Source organism: Aotus nancymaae, unplaced genomic scaffold (assembly GCF_030222135.1).
Source record: "Aotus nancymaae isolate 86718 unplaced genomic scaffold, 86718_ANA_hifiasm-v0.15.2.pri h1tg000007l, whole genome shotgun sequence".
In the NCBI taxonomy this organism is placed as follows: Eukaryota; Metazoa; Chordata; class Mammalia; order Primates; family Aotidae; genus Aotus; species Aotus nancymaae.
The window spans coordinates 58,116,513-58,135,128 of NW_026988418.1; the positions used below are offsets into that span (position 1 = coordinate 58,116,513).

Consider the following 18,616-nt stretch of genomic DNA (forward strand, 5'->3'; position numbering starts at 1 on the left):
GAATCTTATCATTGAAAAGCCAATTTAAAATGGAAGCACACACTCTCAATGCCCTTCCCAATGTGACCTTCTAGGAGTAATACATTTGGATTTTCCTATGCTGGTTATTTATAACATAGAAACTTCTTAATCACTGTCCCCATCCAACATAGTCTCTCATCTTGGTAAATGGTTTAATGTGATAATTATGCTTCAACTCAAAACATCTCTGTTTGGCAGTCAGAGCTGGTTCAGAAGAAGCCTTGGATTAAGAGACAATATGGTAGAAACTCCACATGTCTAACAAGTAAATTAAATGTAAAGGTGAATATATATATATTTATATATATAAATATATATAAAGAAAAGCCAGTTAATATAACAAATGGATGGAACTGTCTCTTACCTTTACACTAATCAGTAGAAAACTGGGTTAACCAACATTTCTTAGACACAAGAAGAATCTCATAATGTGTCATCATGTTTAACAAACATATAGTAGCTACCTCTATGAGCTTGATACTTGAAACTTTCCGATAATTTTTTTCTAGACTCAAAATGCCCACAAAATTGGTGTTACAGGCATTACACAAATTAAGAGAGTGAAGAAGGTTTTCCAGCTGGCTTCCTGACCCCCACTTCGCACCACTGCCTTCCTCACGCCAGCACACCTATCATCTATGCTGCTGCTTTTCAATTCGCCTTCCCTACTAAATTACATTCACTGGCTCACTATTGTCTACAACATGAAGTCCAAGATGCTGTGCATGTTCGAGATCTGTTCTTCCTTCCCTCCCCAACCCCAGAACTTTAACTACCTTTCTGGATTTATCTCACATCGATCTTTTTCAAAGATTAGACACTTAAACCAAAGCTGTTCTATGCACTGCACTTTTCCTGGGGCTTCCTCTGTCCAGACTCCTGCTTAACCCTTCTCCTGCCAAAATATTTTCTTACTTTTAAAGCCCAATTCAAATGATATCTTCTTTATGAAGTTGTCTCTGGTTTCTAAATGCCTGTAGCGGTTTATTAGGAGTCAAAATTAATAGCCAGTATAATGGAAGTCACCTGAGCCTCCAGGGAATGCAGACTCCTCAGGCCCCATCTGCCAAGTGGTGGAGCCTCCCCGACAGCACAATTGCACAACCTTCCTGCTGGAGGAAAAAGGACCTGTGATGAAGAGGTTACTGCAGAGGCTCCTGGGAACAGGAAATGGGAAGTCGAGAGCAAAGCATGAGGTCTCTCCCAGCCTGGCCGCAGCATCTATGGAGTCTGGACTCTATGGAGAAAGGAGATACTGGGCAAATGCTAATGGAGCAGTTTTCACAAGAGAATCTTTAGAGACACAGGAGTGCAAACAATTTTGAATTTGTATCCCTATGGCAGAGTGTAATGGACAGACAGAAAGAGAGACCCTTTTTCTTGCTTACCACCAAACACCACTCAGTTTGGCATCTCATATGCTCCAAGACCCCAGCTGCAGAGGGAGCCTGCAGATCCCAACAGAGCTGCAGGGAACCACGTGGGAATGGACTTGCTTGTGAGCTTATAGGAATTCACAGAATCCGGGCCAGGCGTGGTGGTATGTAACTGTAGTCCCAGCTACTTGGGAGGTTCTTGCAGGAGGATTGCTTGAGCTCAGGAGCTCAATACCAGCTTGATCAATATAGTAAGACCTCATCTCTTTTAAAAAAAAATTCCTAGAATTTTGGGAAATCCCCCAGAAATATCTAAACGACACAGTAGGTGGCCAAGACCCTGTGAAAATATCCAGGGGGAAAAGCCTGTAGAATTTGGATTATTACTATTGATTATATTTTATTTATGTACATGGACAGGTAAGTCCTAGAAAGACTTGGGTTAATGCTGGCATTCATTTATGACTTGATATGGTTCAAAACTTATCTCCACTTATGTATCTGATTTGATCACCATAACAACCATTCGAGGTGGCTATGATTATATCCAGATTTTCCCCCATAGCAATGGATTTGAGCATAGTGTTTATTGTGGAAAGAGTCCAGGACTTGTCAGCAGACCTAAATTTGAGCCTTTACTCTTCTGCATATGGCTGGGTGATCCTGGATAAATACTGATAGGACAGGAATAACAATTCCTTTTGTATAGAGATGCTGTGAAATTCTGAGATGATGAAAAAATCCTGTATGATTGTAAGAAATCATTATGGCACATGACTTTACACCATCGCGTTCATCTTTTAGCATAAATCAGTTTTTTCTATATATCTCAATACAATAAAAATAATGGACAGAGAAACCATGCCTTAATCATCTCTGTGTCAGCTTATCTTGCACAGAGTAGGTACTCAGTACGATGATATGAAACACTGCAGGGTGATAAGCTTCCCATCTATAGTATAAGCCTGGTATAGAGGAGTTGAACTTCAGAATGCCTGGAACTAGATGTCAATCCTGAAAGCCTAAGATTATTTATTAGATTAACCAGATATATAAGAGATTCAGATATAAGAGGTCAAATCAGTTTCCCAGGAACATAATGCACGTCTAAGAGAGACAGAACATTACCTTTAAAGGACAGCAGGGGCTGGCAAGCGTTTTCTGTAAAGGGTCAGATAGTAAACATTTTAGGCAACGTAGGTCAGATGGTCTCTGTGGCAATTACCCAACGTTGCCGTTTTATCGTGAAAGCAGCCACAGATAGTATGTAAGCAAATGGGAGTGACCATATTCCAATATATTATATTTTAAAAAACAAACAGATGGTGGGCTGCATTTGGCCCATAGGCCCTGGTTGGCCAAGTCCTGAGACAGAGGCTTGTCCTTTTGCCAAGGAGGATTTATAACACAAAAAGCCTTAAGTAAAACCAGGTGGTGGCATGAAATGGAAAAGCTGAAATCAATGAGTAAAAGTAAGGCTCTCAACTAAGTTTCAAAAACCAAAAGTGAACAAGTACGTAATTGGAGAGAGAAGAGGTTTCACATAAAATGTCTGCCGAACTGGATCAGGGCAAATTTTATTCTGTAAGTTTGAAAGGAAGAAAATACTGTGGTGGTGTTTGTTTTAGTTTTGGAGGGTGTTAGTTGCCTATGGGACAGACAGTGCCATGTAACTGCTTGGACGATCGAAGGTGCTCTAAGTCCCTTTCATGAAAGCAGAACATCCAGGACAAACAACGTGATCATCCCAGGGGGACGGGGCTGTGTCTGAGTCACCACAGGGCCCCTTGCTCCTACCGCAGGGCCTGACATGCAGCAGATGCCCGCTGGGAACTCATACTTCCCATGCTCTGCTCTGGCCAGAACAGTTTCATATTTGAGGGTCTCTGTTCCCTGGGAAAAAACGGGGTTTGTTTGCCTGGCAAGTAACAAACGACTCTTCACGAGAACATGGGTTTTGATCAATAGGAGTTTTTTTACTTGTCGCAAGCAAGGAGAGGAAGAATATTGTCCAAAGTGGTGTCTCTGAAGGAAAGTGACAGGAGGGTTTATGGGGTGATGGAGAGGGGAGAGAGTGCATATAGGAGAGGGGTCCCAGTGGCGTAGCTGCAGTGAATTGTCATTCCAGGACATAGCTCACATGTTCCGGTCATGAAGCTATAGCTCCTCCCGGGGTACTTTCAACATGGTAATGAGAAAAGTTCACTCCGGTTCATCTAGAAGTTGCCGGGGGTCTGTCAGGAGCTGGTTCCAGCTGACTAGGTCACCGCATTCCACACGGGACTTGGGAAGAAAGAGGCATCAGGGCAGGAAGCTGTAAAACAGGCTGATTGCTCAAGTTGGTTAAATGTCTACCGTCCCAGGAGACCCTCCCTGTCTGCCCCTCTGTGCTAGATTCAAAGGGGAAGAGGTATTTGAGCTAAAAGCTGAAGGAGGTGTCCAGGTGAGGAGAGAGGAGGGATGGGGGCAAGAGCGCTCCTGCGAGGGCTGCGGCAGAATCCATCCAAGATTCTCTGCCCAGCCTCGCTTCTGCTTCCTTTCCCTTTGAATTAAAATACAGGTTTCTAAATAATAGGGGCAGGGAGTCGTTACACTTTCTAAGAAGTCTTCATCTCAGCTTTGTTGTCTGCAAAAATGTGCTCCCTTACCTGGGTGACAAGAAACAAACGTGTTGACATGTTTGAGGAAACATTTCCAGTATTTTAAATCAGGCTATGAAGGGACACGCGTTTAAGGAACCTGTAGGTCCATGGCAGGAGTGCTCAGAGCCACCAGTAGTCCCCTTGCAAAGGAACTAATTAGGTTTGGAAAGGACTTGTGTGCCTGATCAAATAATTAAAACTAAATTGCTCTCCTTGGACATGCAAATTAACGAGCGTTAAAGCAACTCGGTTGGTCACATAGATAATAAATAGATGTGCTTTCTCAAGTCTGTTAGGTGGCACTGATTGATTTCCAATTCTGGCTACAACAGGGCCTGAGCAGCTTTTGAAACAAAGATGAGGGGACTGCAGGCCCAGTGGGGACAGCTGTTGAAAGCTTTAATCCATTACACTCCACCCTTATAACCCACCCCCCGCCCACCGCCTGCTTTTTGCGACTGAGAATAGGAGACCCTGGAGAACCAGACTTGACCTACTGCCGCCCCTCAAGCTCAGCCCTGTGGGAGTATGGGGGAACCGTGGCACTGTCAACCCGCTCCTCCAGACACCACCTTCCCTACCTCCCAGTGCTATCAGGTCAAAGAAAATGAGGCACTGGCTGAGCACCGGGAGCCAGATGGACCTTCTGGTGGGGTATGGAGGGGTGGGGGGAAGCAGGTGTAGGAGGCCTTGAGGGGCTGACTGGAGCACTGCTCCGTGAGTTTTTTTTTTTTTTGAGACGGAGTTTCGCTCTTGTTACCCAGGCTGGTGTGCAATGGCGCGACCTCGGCTCACTGCAACCTCTGACTCCTGAGTTCAGGCAATTCTCCTGCCTCAGCCTCCCGAGTAGCTGGGATTACAGGCACGCGCCACCGTGCCCAGCTAATTTTTTGTATTTTTAGTAGAGACGGGGTTTCACCGTGTTGACCAGGATGGTCTCAATCTCTTGACCTCGCGATCCATCCTCCTCGGCCTCCCAAAGTCCATGAGTTTTTAAAAGTTTTTGCTTAGCAATTACTTAATAAAAAGTCTTATCGAATACTAAACAAACAAAAAAAACCAGACTCAGGTTACAAGTGTTTTATCATTTTGTCAAGGAACCTATATTAGTGAAGCACCTCTTAGGCAGAGCTCGCTCTCCAGTGGGCCTTTTTAGGCCGGCTGGGAGAAGAAAATTGGATTTCTGCCTTGAAGGAAGTTACATTCTTGTTGGGAAGGCAAATTTTAGGTAAACAAAGAGCATGTTCCCAATTCCTTTTGCCTTGCTGGCCTCAGGCCCTTTCCTACACCTCTCATCTGGAGGAAAATGATTACCTAGAGTCAGTGTGACTGGTGACATAAGAGAGGAGAGAGCAGCCCCACCAGGGCATTGCTGCAGCCCTCCAGAGTCTGTGTGAGGGAGCCTCTTATCTCCTTGCAGCCCAGGGACCTGAACCTTCAAGAGATGTAGGGTAATGATGCTAGCTAGTTCCAGGGGGGATGCAAGAAGTGGATGAGGTAAGACACAAAGGAACACTTAACAGTGCCTGGAACCGGTAAGCACTCAGGGAATGCTCCCTCTGATTCCTAGGTCACGTGCCCATGAACGCAGACATAGTTAAGGACAGAACCAGGATTCATTCACACCCTAGTCAGCCCAATTCAAAAACCCCCACCTTTTCTTCCTGGCTGCAGGTGCCTCTCGGGATTCAGTTGCCTTCATCTTCCTCCTCGTCTTCCCTTCTGTTTGTGGTAACACCTCCAGCCTCGTTCAAGTCCACCCAGAGAGCCTTTTCTTTCCGTGTGTTGGAACGCAGCGTTGACAACTTCCTGGCCTTCCAGTATAAGCAGAGGAGGGAGATGAGCAGAAGCAGGAGCAGGACGAAGGGGCAGATGAACAGGAAATAGAGTAAAGGGGCTGAGGAGCAGATCCTGGAAGGAAGCGTGGGCTCTGCAATGAAGGGAGAAACACAGTAATTCATCTCCAACTTATTTGTACTAATCAATTACAAACACTCCTGGGATTCATTGTTACGGACAAGTATATGTGAATATAACGGGGCCAAATAGCAGTGGGCCCCTGAAATCATGAGAAGCACAGGGCAGAGTGCTGGGGGAAGAGAGCTCCTGGAACCTGCTCTTCTAAAGCGATGCCGCCTTACCCGGCAATTTCCAACCACTGGAGGTTCCAATGACCTACTTAAAACTAACAGCCAAAATGAAAAACAAAACAAAAAAGAAAACCTCGCCTTTAATCTTCTTTCCTCAGAAAAGATATCTATAATTCAACCCTCGTTCTCAACTGTGTTGCTAGGCCTGAATTTTTAACTGAGTTATTCCCCCTGCTGCTTCTCCAACACACAGGCACACACACACACGCACACACACGTGCACACACACACGCACACACACACTCTCTCTCTGCACTGTCCTTATAAAACAATCGCACCCACAATGAGGCACCCCTTCCCCACCCACCCAAGCCTGGCCATCTACATGGGTCTCCCCCTTCCCCGGCCCCCTCCCTCCCACTCCTTTCATGTGTTGTGCTGGCTGTGGCCACCACCCGACATGCTCCCTGCATTTGAGCTTCTGGGTCCTTCCGGCCTAGCTCCACCACGCTTCCTACTCTCTCAGCTCTTCCTACCTTGCCCCCGGCAAGGTTCTCTTCCATCCCCTTCGTGCTCAGCCCTTTGTTTAGACCTCTTTAATTCTGTGTTACCCGTCTCCTTTGTTCATTACAGCTCCTTGAGTATGTCTGCTAGCGCCATTCGTTTCTCCATGCCCTACAGTGCCTAGCACATGTGCTCAGTAACTTCTGCTGATCTGAATTAAACTGGATTGACTGCAACCACATGGGCAAAAGATACTATATAAAGGCATGCTGAAGCATATGATCATCCCGCAGCTGCAGTCCACCGGGAAGCACTATCAGCAGACACACACATGGAGCACGCACAAGCAGTCCCAAAGTGGTTCCTGGCCACACAGCCAGGGAAGCAAAGGCCCAGAGGACTGCAAACACCACAGGTTTCAGGACACAGTCTATTGAGGCAGAAAGACACACGCTTAAAGAGGCCAATTACTAAATGTAATCTTCCAATTACATTTATTTATGACATGATATCTGAAATCAGGGCTGTTCTGAAATATTCAATGCTAACAGTAGCTGTGCTTTTACTGGAAAATTGTAATGACATAAGCAATTTCTTCTTCAAAGGTTAAGCTATAGGAGGCATGGGATTATGGATGCTTAGAGATGAAAAGAGGTTTAGAGGTCATTTTGACCAACCTCCTGCTGCAAGAATTCCATTTTTGGCATTGCCGATGAATCCTACATGTTAAAGAACGTCTCTTTGATGGAAGTCAAGAAAGAATCTAGACATTCGCTCACCTCCTGCACTGTAAGCTCCTTGAGGGTGGGGTCTGTGTCTTGTATGTCTTTTTATCTTCCTCAACTGTTTGCTCACAGGGTGTCAATGGAGCCTGATGAATGAATCAATTGCATGAGTACATTCCACACATGGGAACCCAGGGATGGCTGCCATGATGCTACACAAAATACAAATCATCAGTGAACACGAGGCTGGCAGCTCTGAATGGGGCTGGCAAAGAGCTGCAGGGGTTCATGTCCTGGATTTTCTCTGATCTCATTTGTATCCTTCCTCCTAAATTTGGTTTTGGTTTTTGAAAGGGTGAGCAATGATAAAGTTAGGTTTTGAATTCTTCACCATCCCCCGCGCCGCTCCACATCCTATCTGACCCCTCTTCCAAAGGCCCTGCTTGACCACAGGTTTTCTTCCCAGGTCTTATCTGAGTACATTTGAAGGCCCATGACTGGAAGGAAGCATAGACTGCAATGATGCAAGTGAATGGAGCCACGAAGTCCAGGTATTAAGAGCACTGGCCGTGGACATTTGTGCAGAGTAGTGAATGAGTACCTACTGTGTGTCAAAGAGAGCTGAGTTCAAATCCTCAATCTTCGATGTGCTGTTATTAACATTGGAGAAGTTACTTATCCTCTCTCTAATCATTAGCTTCCTCATCAACCAAATAGCGATAACAATTTCTAGAGTTGGGATGAGATAATGTATAATAAAGCATCTAATGAAGTGCCTAAAGCATTTGTGGAGTCAGCAAGCAATAAATACTAGCTAGGATGCTACTGAGAAAGCTAACAAAATCGCAGGAAAGCTTCTCCCAAGAGAACCGACAGAGAGCAGGGCCAGAGCCTACAGACCCCTCGCACAGGGACCCCAGGCTTGGCCATCTTCCTCCACAGGTCAAATCTCTCCCTTAAATCTCTGGTCCCTCTGTCCTTAGATCTTGCTGATATCCAGCAGAGACTGAAATTATTACTTAGGAGGCTGTGGCTTCCTTTTCTAGTCATGAGAGGCAGGTAATTGTGAGGTGAGAGTCCACAGCCCCAGGTATTATAGTTGCTAGAATGGTGGGGTGATGATGGTGAGATGATGCCACACAGGAGATGGAAAGAAATTTGCTACTAGGCTTTTCAGCATGAAAGGGCAGCCAGAGGGCTTGGCTATCTTAGTGGGGAGGAGGCCGCTCACCTTAGCACAGTCTGCCATCAAAGGATGGCAAGGTGTGCACCTCACCATGCTGACGTGGCCAACAGTTAGCAACTGTCAGCTCCTGGGCTGCTAAATCACCTCTCCTGGGAGGGCAGTGTCTGCTCTGGATCCCACAGTCACCATTTCCCACCATCTGCCTCTCACCCATATCTGGATTAGAATCAGTGACATTCAAACCATTAAGGTTTGGCATTTTGGATCAATCTGAGTAAGTGCCCAACACTCAAAGTACAAGGCCTTCAAAACAAAGCCCAAAATGTAATGAGAGCACTTCATCATGAGGCCTAGTTTAGAACGTGTTTCCACACACAACCAAGCAGAGCAAAAGGAGCACTCCTTTTTCATACTTCCGCAGAGACACTGACTTCAGAAGAAAAGAGGCGTGAGATAAAGAGGGGGCTGCCAACTCTTCCCCACTGCCCAACCCCAAACATGCAGCCATGTGGGAGAGTTGGCTCTGGCCAAGAAACAAAAGTAGGGTAAGGTAACCTGGTAGCAAGTGCATCCCAGAATAAGTGAATCACTGACAGCATCCTGTTCCAACCCAACTAAAGACTTGCCTGCTCATCCTTTCACCAAGCATTTGTTGAATGCCAGGTGCCAGGCCTTGCTGGAGGCACTGGGAAGCACAGGTTGGTATCTTGGCCTCTCCAAGAACTTCAGTGTGGTAGAGACACACAGCTCCTTCAAGGATCCACTTCCTTTCCTTCCCTTCTCTCTTTCTCTCTTTCTTTTCTTTTCTTTCTTTCTTTTTCTCTCTCTTTCTTTCTTTCTCTCTCTTTTTTTTTTTTTTTTGAGACAGAGTCTCTCTCTATTGCCAGGCTGGAGTGCAGTGGCACAATCCCAGCTCACTGCAACTTCCGTTTTCTGGTTTCAAGCAATTCTTCTGCCTCAGCCTCCCAAGTAGCAGGGACTACAGGCACGCACCACCACGCCAGGCTGATTTTTTGTACTTTTAGTAGAGATGGGTTTCACCATGTTGGCCAGGATGGTCTCGATCTCTTGACCTTGTGATCCACCCGCCTTGGCCTCCCAAAGTGCTGGGATTACAGGCATGAGCCACTGCGCCCAGCCTTCAATTCATTTTAATGTGGGAACTTTCTAAAAGGAAAATCTGACCATGCCACTCCCCTGCTTAAACTTTTTCAATGACAGTCCATCACTGTCATGGTAAAGTCCTTCCTTCTTAGCTGCGTACTCTAGACACATGTGGGGTCTGTCTGTACCTTCCCCACCTCACTGGTCTCATCTCTTGCCATTGTACCACAGCGGCTGCAGCTTCTGCCATTCTCAATGACCAGGAGTTCCCCCAATATAACATGAAATTTTACATCTTGTTATCATCTTGCATACTCTTTCATGTTTCTAAAATATGTTTCTTCCTTTTCATGAGCCCCATACCCTGGAGAATCTTCCAGATCTCCTCCTTACCTTTCCCTTTACTGCAGCCCTGCCTCTGTTGTTGCCATAGTCTACTGGAAATACTTCTTTGAAAACACCTATGATGTTAACTGTGGAGTGGAGTTCAAAAGTGGAGAGGTCACGCCCACTGGACTCTAAGCTCGTGCAAACCGACTCTGTCATACACACTTTTGTGCCTTTAGGACCTCATATGGTTATTTATTAAACAAGTGCCATTATTTTGTCACATATATGTATACATGTAGGTATGTGTATACCTGTGTGTATATGTATGTGTGGCGTGTTTGGAAGCATAAAGGGGAACGGAGATAACATTTGCTGAGCACTGACAATGTGCCAGGCACTATATGGGATACTTTATACACATTTATATATGTGCTTCATTTTATAGAAAGCTGAGGCTCACAGCAAGTAACCAGAGTATGATTTCATAGCTGGTATTGGTGGTAGAGCTGTGATTTGAGCTAGGCTTGTCTGATTCCAGCCCTGAGGACTTTTTTTTATCACCCCACACTGCCTCCCTGACTACCAGGAAGGAACAGCCAAATGCAGGAGCCCAGATGCTACATTACAGGGATTTCAATCCTCAACATTCATTACACCGAAAACCCTCAGTTTGTCTGACAAATGCTTTCTGCAAAGGCCACTCAATTTTTAATGTTTTCTTTCCAGGTTTATCTTTTAAAAACCATATACCTGTTTTACCCAGATCTCACAGAGATTAACAATATGTATGCTATGAAGGATCCCATCTGCCTCAGAGGAGAATACACTTTTCATCACAGACTATATAGTTTTTACAGTTCTTATCTATTTATTCTAACGCAAAAACTGCCAATTCTACAGAGCCTGTGAATTCCAGAGGGAAAACATGAACGGAACGTGCTCATGAGTACGGAGTTCCTATAATTGTTGGGGAAAAAAGGCTGATAGAAAAATCATTTCTGCACTCAGGAGAAAGATTCTGCTGAGGAGTGGACAAAGAAAATGATGACGGGCCACCTCAAGAAACGAGTCAGATAGCTTCGACTTCCGCTCTGCTGGGCTGGAGATAGCTTCGACTTCCGCTCTAGAAGCACTGCTGGGCTGGAGTGCAGCTATCCCTAGTTCTTTGATGTTCCCATACGTTCTCAACAGCATTATGTCCCTCCTAAGGAGTGTCACTAAAGCTAGCTGGTGTCTTGGGATTGTCACTTTTATTGATGATTTTCCCTTTATGCTTGCTGGTGGGCAGCGCCACGACCACACCCCTACTTCTCCAATGGCCCTTTCCCTCAGTAAGCTTAGCTTATTGCTCATCTCTCACCTTCTCCCTGAACCCCAGCAGAAAGACATGGATGAGAGAATGGGCTGCCTATGACATCTGCCAGCTCGTTGACCACCAGGGAAGGTGGACTGGTCTAACTGGAGAAATGTTTGTTTTTATGAACAAGTAGTTCATGAGTGCTCAGCTGAGGAGGATGACCCTCCCTTGGAAAGATCACCCTTCGGCCAACAGTCTTGGAGTAGCTACCCTTCTTTCTGGAGCCTAGAAACACACTTTATAGGGCACCCTTCCTCCCTGGATGCCTTTCAAGACACAGTTAGACAAGGCACACCGAATGACCACCACTGTCAAAGTTCTGGTAGTTTGCTGAAAGACAAGGAGTTCTTGGCACTTATAGGAGGTTGGCACTTATTCATTGGAAAAGGGTCCTTTTTGTTTGTTTAGTTTGGTTGGTTTGTTTGTTTTTTATTTTTTGACTCCTGAGTACATTTAGATGTAGCTGATTTTGGTTCAATCATCAGGTCTCCTATCCCTCGTTCCCCCTTCTACTGTTGGTCAGCAATCTAAGATTAGAGGGTCAGCCCAAGGGTAAGGATGTCTGTTTCACATATTATTTGGTTACTTAAAGGGACATATGTTGATGGCTTTTCTGTTCGGGAGGAGAAGGAGAGACCAGGTCAGATGCTCCTGATATTTAAGTGTCTATGCCAAAACCTCGTGTGGACCTTGTTTGTTCAAATGAGCTACTATTGAGAGAGACACAAAGTCATCTTCTTTAGGGAGCCTGAACATTGTCTTCAGCCTGAAGAAGGAGCAAAACGTAGCTGAGAGGGAGAGCGTAAGAGGAGAGCCATATATTCACCTGACCATGAGCCTGCGGTGGATAAACCCCTGGTTACCTGAAGGCAGCACCATAAGCGCCATCTGCTGTGACTCATCAGATGCTTGGTTAACCCACTTGCTTGGGTGTCCATGGAGCTGCCACTCTGCCACCCTACACCAGTATGTTCCTGCATCCTCCATCTCCACCTGCTGAAGCTCCAGGACAAAGTCTGTAGGGGATGAACGGTAACAGTGCAGGTGCCTCCTGAGCCCCTCTTCCCCATACTCCAGCAAGCCATCATGCTGCAAGTGGACCAGCATTTTACTTCCAGCGTTCTCTCTGTTCCAGTACCACATCACAGAGTACAGAGCGGCCGAGCTGCCTGCGCTCTCCAGGCTGCAGTGGATGGCCACCTCGCTGTGCTCGGTCACATTTTTGGTCCAGTGCACTATGGAGACACGTACTTTACTTCCTAGAAAATAAAATGGCAGTAAGTTAGAGAACACAGACTTTCAGATTGGATACCACCTCTGAAAAAAATCTAGTTCCTCACTGGGAAGAATTTATATTATTTAGACATCAGTGCATTCATTTTATTTTACTATTTATTTTTATTTTTTGAGACAGTCTTGCTCTGTCACCCAGGCTGGAGTGCAATGGCACGATCTCAGCTCACTGCAACCTCTGACTCCTGGGTTCAAGCAATTCTCCTGCCTCAGCCTCCCAAGTAGCTGAGATTACAGGCATGTGCCACCATGGCCAGCTGATTTTTGTATTTTTAGTAGAGATGGGGTTTCACCATGTTGGCCAGGCTGGTCTTGAACTCCTGGCTTCAAGTGACCTGCCCACCTCAACCTCCCAAAGCATTGGAATTACAGGCGTGAGCCACCACACCTTGCTGCATTCATTTTCATTCTTGTCCTTGGTCCCTGTTTTTCTCTCACATTTGCCAGGACATTCTCTACTAGGAATCAAACCAGCCTCTTTCCTTCTTTAGCCCAACTGCTTGCCGGTTGGACTCTGCCATTGAAAATCATGAGGCTTCCGCAGGGGCCCTCTGCCTGCTGTTTTTACTTATCCTTGATTCACTCCTCCTCTACTTCCCAAAGTGGTCGTCACAACTTTTAGCAGCTCCCTCAAGCCATGTATTCCACCAGTACCCCTCATTCTTAGCAAATCACTCTCCTCCCATACACCCAGATATTATCTTGGGTGTAGATGCAGAGAGAGAGGAGGCCATCTGAGAGACTGAACATTTTGATGCAAGTGTTAGAAAACCATCCAAGGGAATTATTTAAATGATTGGATTAGACTAAATTTTAAACAGATTTTGACATTTACTTTTTCTCCCCTTGCTAATCAGCAGGTGAGGATTTAAAATGACGGCCGGAGTAGTTACAAACAAAATAAAGAAATTATAGCGTGCATTACATTTTCAATTCCACTATAAACATATTTATTTATTTATTTATTTATTTATTTATTTATTTATTTATTTTTATTTTGAGATGGAATCTCACTCAGCCACCCAGGCTGGAGTGCAATGGCACAATCTCGTCCCATCTCAACCTTTGTCTCCCGGGTTCAAGTGATTCTCCTGCCCCAGCCTCCTGAGTAGCTGGGATTATAGACATGGACCATCATGCCTGGCTATTTTTTGTATTTTTAGTAGAGATGGAGTTTCACCACGTTGGCCAGGCTGGTCTTGAACTCCTGACCTCAAGTGATCCACTCGCCTTGGTCTCCCTAAGTGCTGGGATTATAGGCATGAGCCACTGCGCCTGGCGCAAACACATTTACCAATCTGTCTTTAAGATAATAATTCTGTCTGATCTTGGATTCTTTTAGTTACCCTCTTTACTCTGTCCTTTCCTATTCATGGAGAAGCACATGGAATATTAGCTTATGTGAGACTGTTGCTGTTTCCTTGCCTCAAATTACTTTCTACTTTATTGTGATCTGGCTTCCAATCCCACTACTACACTCGGCCAGGGCCCAATTTTCCAGTGCGAGGGACCCTCTAGTCCTTTTCTGTCCTCTATGTGGTTTTGTCAGTGGGGTCCATTTTCTTCTAACCTCAGAGAAAATATCCCTCTTACAACTCTGACCAGTCATTCTCAGCATCTTTCTGGGGCCTCTTCGTTAACTCGTTCCCTAAATGATGTGCACAACTGCAAGTCCACAGCCACGCCTGGCCCACAGGTATGTTCTGCCTGACGCTTGCAGTATTTTAAAGGAACTGGGCCGGGAGCGGTGGCTCACGCCTGTAATCCCAGCACTTTGGGAGGCCAAGGTGGGCAGACCATGAGGTTAGGAGTTGGAGACCAGTCTGACCAACATGGCGAAACCCCGTCTGTACTAAAAATACAAAAATTAGCCAGGCGTGGTGGCGCGTGCCTGTAGTCACAGCTACTCGGGAGGCTGAGGCAGGAGAATCACTTGAACCCAGGAGGCAGAGGTTGTAATGAGCTGAGGTCACACCACTGCACTCCAGCCTGGGCAACAAGAGTGAAACTCTGTCTCAAAAAAAAAGAAAAGAAAAGAAATTAGTTGTGGACATTCTCAAACTAGGAAATGTCATCAAAGAAGATTTTAGGCAACTCTAGATATGCAAAAAGATCTGACAACACGGAGCCCACATTTCTACATGGGAAGCACTTGAGCTCGGCAGTGGCCGCTCCTGAAGAGGCGCAAGCCCACATGCAGTCAAGAGTTTGGTGTGGATGACTGGGAGAGGGAATGCCAATCACACAGATGGGAAATGCAGACGTACAAACGCGTGTGGTGAGATGGCAGAGATGCTAAGTGCAATTTAGGGCATGCTGAGTATGGCGGCATCCAAGCAGAAACGTAGAGCAGGCAGTTGGGTATGCAGGCTTGGAGCTCAGGAGATCAGGGCTAAGCACAAAATCTCAGAATCATCGTCTAGAAGATGGTAGTTGAAACCAGGGCAGTGTTTAAGCAATTCTAAGGAAAGCAGAGAATAAGAAGCAAAACGGGCCCAGGATTATCCCTGAGGAACACACACATTTAGCAGGGAGAAGAAGGGGCTGGAAGAACATAGAGAAGGGAAGCCAGAGGGCAGGAAGATACCCCGTACCAAACGGCTATTTTGCCCTTGTGGTCCCAGCGGACTGGGAGCTCTCTAAGGGCCAGGCCTGTGTCTTCTTTATCTTTGTACTCCATTGCCTAATACATCGTAATGCTTAATTATCATCTCATTTTTTTACATTACCTTGAAAATAGTATTGTAAGCACCAAATTAGATCAACTTCTCTGCATTGTGCTGCTGGATCTTAACCAGTTCCCGAATCTGGGCTGTGACGTTCATTTAATTTTAATCAACACTGGAGGTGACCTAACGAATGCTGAGAGACCTAATCAACCCTGCCCACGTTTAGACAGCAGCACTCTTAGACCAGTGTGGAACTTCCATTACATTTTTAAAGATCTCCTGAGGAACAGGAGACTCCCTCAGTAAGCCATTCCAACAGTTAACTACTCTTATTTGCCTTATGTTTAGGCAGCTAAATGTTGAGAAGCAATTTCTCCACACATCCCCATAGAGTTGTGCCGTTTCTGTTCACAGTGGGAGAAATATGCTTCGTATTACTCTTTCTTTGCCAAATTACAGTAGAGCCCCACTGGAGTGACACAGCTTGTTATTATAGAGATCTGGAGATACGACACCCGGGGTAGCTGCATGGACCAGGCTGCCAGGCTGAGAAGCAAACCAGTCAAAGGATTTTGCTCCTATCCGTGCTCCCCGAAACCTCAGATTGAATCACCTTGAGTGACCTCCCTTCGTCTGGTGGACTACCCGGTTCTGCAGTCATTTGTAGGGGGACACTGTTCCTATGACTTTAGGTCATATTTTTACTTCCACATAATCACTCCACAGAACAGCTGTCCGAGAGAAAACAGACACCAGACAGAAAGACGTTGTGAGGACACACTCACAAGGTTTACCTGTGGGCTTGAGTTTCAGTTCTGTGAGTCCTGACTTCTTTTCTCCAAGCTTGTGCCAAGTGCCGTTTGTAGACAGGAGCCATTCCTCCACAGCACAGTGGTATCTGCCCTGATCACTATCTTCCACATTCAGAATGTGCAGCTGAAATAAGTCTTGGGAAACCTTCTCAGTATGAAATTTTTGTTTTCTCCGCGGGGTGTGAAATTCATCCCCGGTCTTTATAACATTGGTTTGGTCCATCTCCAGGATCTTTAGCCAGGAGGCATTAGTGGAAATGGGAGAAAAATACCAAATAACGGCTAACTGAAGGTTTCCGCTGGACTGGGACAAGATGCTACATCCTATATCAGCATTGGAGTTGATGGCGAGCTCTTGGACTTGACTCCTTGAATCCACTTTTAGCTTGCTCTCTAAATTTAAAAAATGAAAACGGTTACTTTGCTAGGAAATACAAAGTTAAGGTAGTAGAGATGTTAGAGGTGAAGTATGACACTGCATCTTCCCGCCATCATATGGGCGAACTCCCTCTACAGTCACCTGCTCACTGCTCGTTCAGCTTTTGAACAACATCGCTAGCTGACAAGGCAGCCCATTCCATCCCATAGTGTGACATGCAAGGTCCTTTATCATCTGGTACATTTGTGTCTTTCCAGCATCTTCTCCTTCAACTTTTCATCTTGAATTTGAGCTTCAGCCACAATGAATGACTTGCAGCTCCTCAAGAGTCCATGTTCCCTCTCACTTTCAAAGCCTTGGGTTGCATCTCAAGTTGCATACAAGATCGGTGTATTCCACATTTAGAACGTGCAGCTGAAATAAGTCTTGGGAAACCTTCTCAGTGTGAATTTTTTGGATGCTTTGTTTTGTTTGAGATGGAGTCTTGCTCTGTCACCCAGGCTGGAGTGCAGTGGCATGATCTCTGCTCACTGCAACCTCCACCTCCTGTGCTCAAGCGATTCTTGTGCCTCAGCTTCCTGACTAGCTGGGACTACAGGAGCATGCCACCATGCCTGGCTAGTTTGTGTCTTTTCAGTAGAGACAGGGTTTCACTATATTGGCCAGGCTGGTCTCGAGTTGCATCTCAAGTTGCATCTTTTATGTGGAAATAAATCCTTAACCTCTTCTCCATCAGAATAATTCCTATAAACCCTTAAGACTCAGCTCAGAGTTATGTCCTCCAGGAAGTCTCCCCTCACTCCTGTATTTGGGCTAGGAGACCCTGCTGTGTGCTCTGATGGCCACTTCTACGTACCTCTGTCTTACATGAGTGACATAAGGGACATGAGAAACAAAAATTTTCCACTGAGGCCAGGCATGGTGGCTTCTGTAATCCCAGCACTTTGGGATGGCCACTACAGAATGCTTTCTGACATCAAGCTGAATTTTATCTCTTCATCACTTCCATCCATAGTCCCAGTTCTACCTGTGCCTGGTAGGGGTGGTGTGGCAGAGGGAGCGTCACACAGACAAGCCCAGCATCTCTCTTCCACAGGATAATGCTTCAGTATTTAAGCAGGAGCATCTCTTCTGTTGTACTTCATTTAACGGATTGGGAGAAAGTGGCCCCATGAATGCTGTGCTTGTGTGTTTACTGTACAGAGTACTTCTGGATTCACAATTTCCAAACTCTAGTTGTATCTGCCTTCAACCACGGGTAAACAAAAGGAAGCTGTACATGGGTGATTAAAACTGTGTGTCTTTGCAGCCGCTTAACTGAGGGAACATCATATGGCTATGGAGTCAACTAAATTTGACCTCAGCAGCTTTTCTGCCTTGTCAGAAAGATGAGTGACAATCCTTGTTCCCAAATCTTCTTCTAATTTCTTGCCCACATCACCCACTCTACTTTTGTAACTGTGTATTGATGTTGCCAGTAGGTTCTCTTCCTTCCTTCAGCAAACATTTATGAAGTACACAGACAATTCTAGCCCCTGTGGGTATCTCCCCTCAGTGGCTCACAGTCTACGGGAGACACGTACAGGGACAGAGGCTTAAAGATGGTGCCAAAGGCCATTTGTAGACAGGAGCCATTCCACCACAGCACAGTGGTATTTGCCCTGATCACTGTCTTCCACATTTAGAACATGCAACTGAAATAAGTCTTGGGAAACCTTCTCAGTGCCAATTTTTTGGATGCTTTGTTTTGTTTTGTTTGAGGTGGAGTCTTGCTCTGTCACCCAGGCTGGAGTGCAGTGGTGTGATCTCGGCTCACTGCAACCTCTACCTTCTGTGCTCAAGTGATTCTTGTGCCTCAGCCTCCGGAGTAGCTGGGACCACAGGAACATGCCACCACACCTGGCTAATTTGTGTCTTTTCAGTAGAGACTGGGTTTCACAATGTTGGCCAGGCTGGTCTCGAACTCCTGATCTTAGGTGATCTGCCTGCCTTCCCCCCACAAAGTGCTGGGATTATAGGCATGAACCACCATGACTGGCCTCAGTGGAAAATTTTTATTCTTCATGTCCCTCATCTCACCCATGTAAGACAGAGAGGTACGTAGAAGTGGCCATCAGAGCACACAGCA

The 18,616-nt window shown here is 45.7% G+C and overlaps 1 protein-coding gene across 5 annotated transcripts in view; it reads right to left on the reverse strand.

Annotated features, from left to right (window-relative positions):
- Nucleotides 1-3,348: 3,348 nt before the first annotated feature.
- Nucleotides 3,349-18,616, reverse strand: part of CD101 (CD101 molecule) — a 35,629-nt gene continuing 20,361 nt past the window's right edge. The window contains exons 7-10 of one of the 5 annotated variants that reach the window (XM_064372655.1): nt 16,092-16,502; nt 12,199-12,594; nt 5,695-5,969; nt 3,349-3,680 (exon numbers count right to left, since the gene is read on the reverse strand). In XM_064372655.1, coding sequence (XP_064228725.1) covers nt 5,728-5,969; nt 12,199-12,594; nt 16,092-16,502 — 1,049 coding nt within the window. In that variant the 3' untranslated portion in view covers nt 3,349-3,680; nt 5,695-5,727. Of the gene's footprint in view, nt 4,046-5,694; nt 5,970-7,412; nt 7,505-12,198; nt 12,595-16,091; nt 16,503-18,616 lie in introns of those variants that run through there. The other 4 variants (XM_021674152.2, XM_064372654.1, XM_064372653.1 and 1 more) reach the window with 4 other exon arrangements.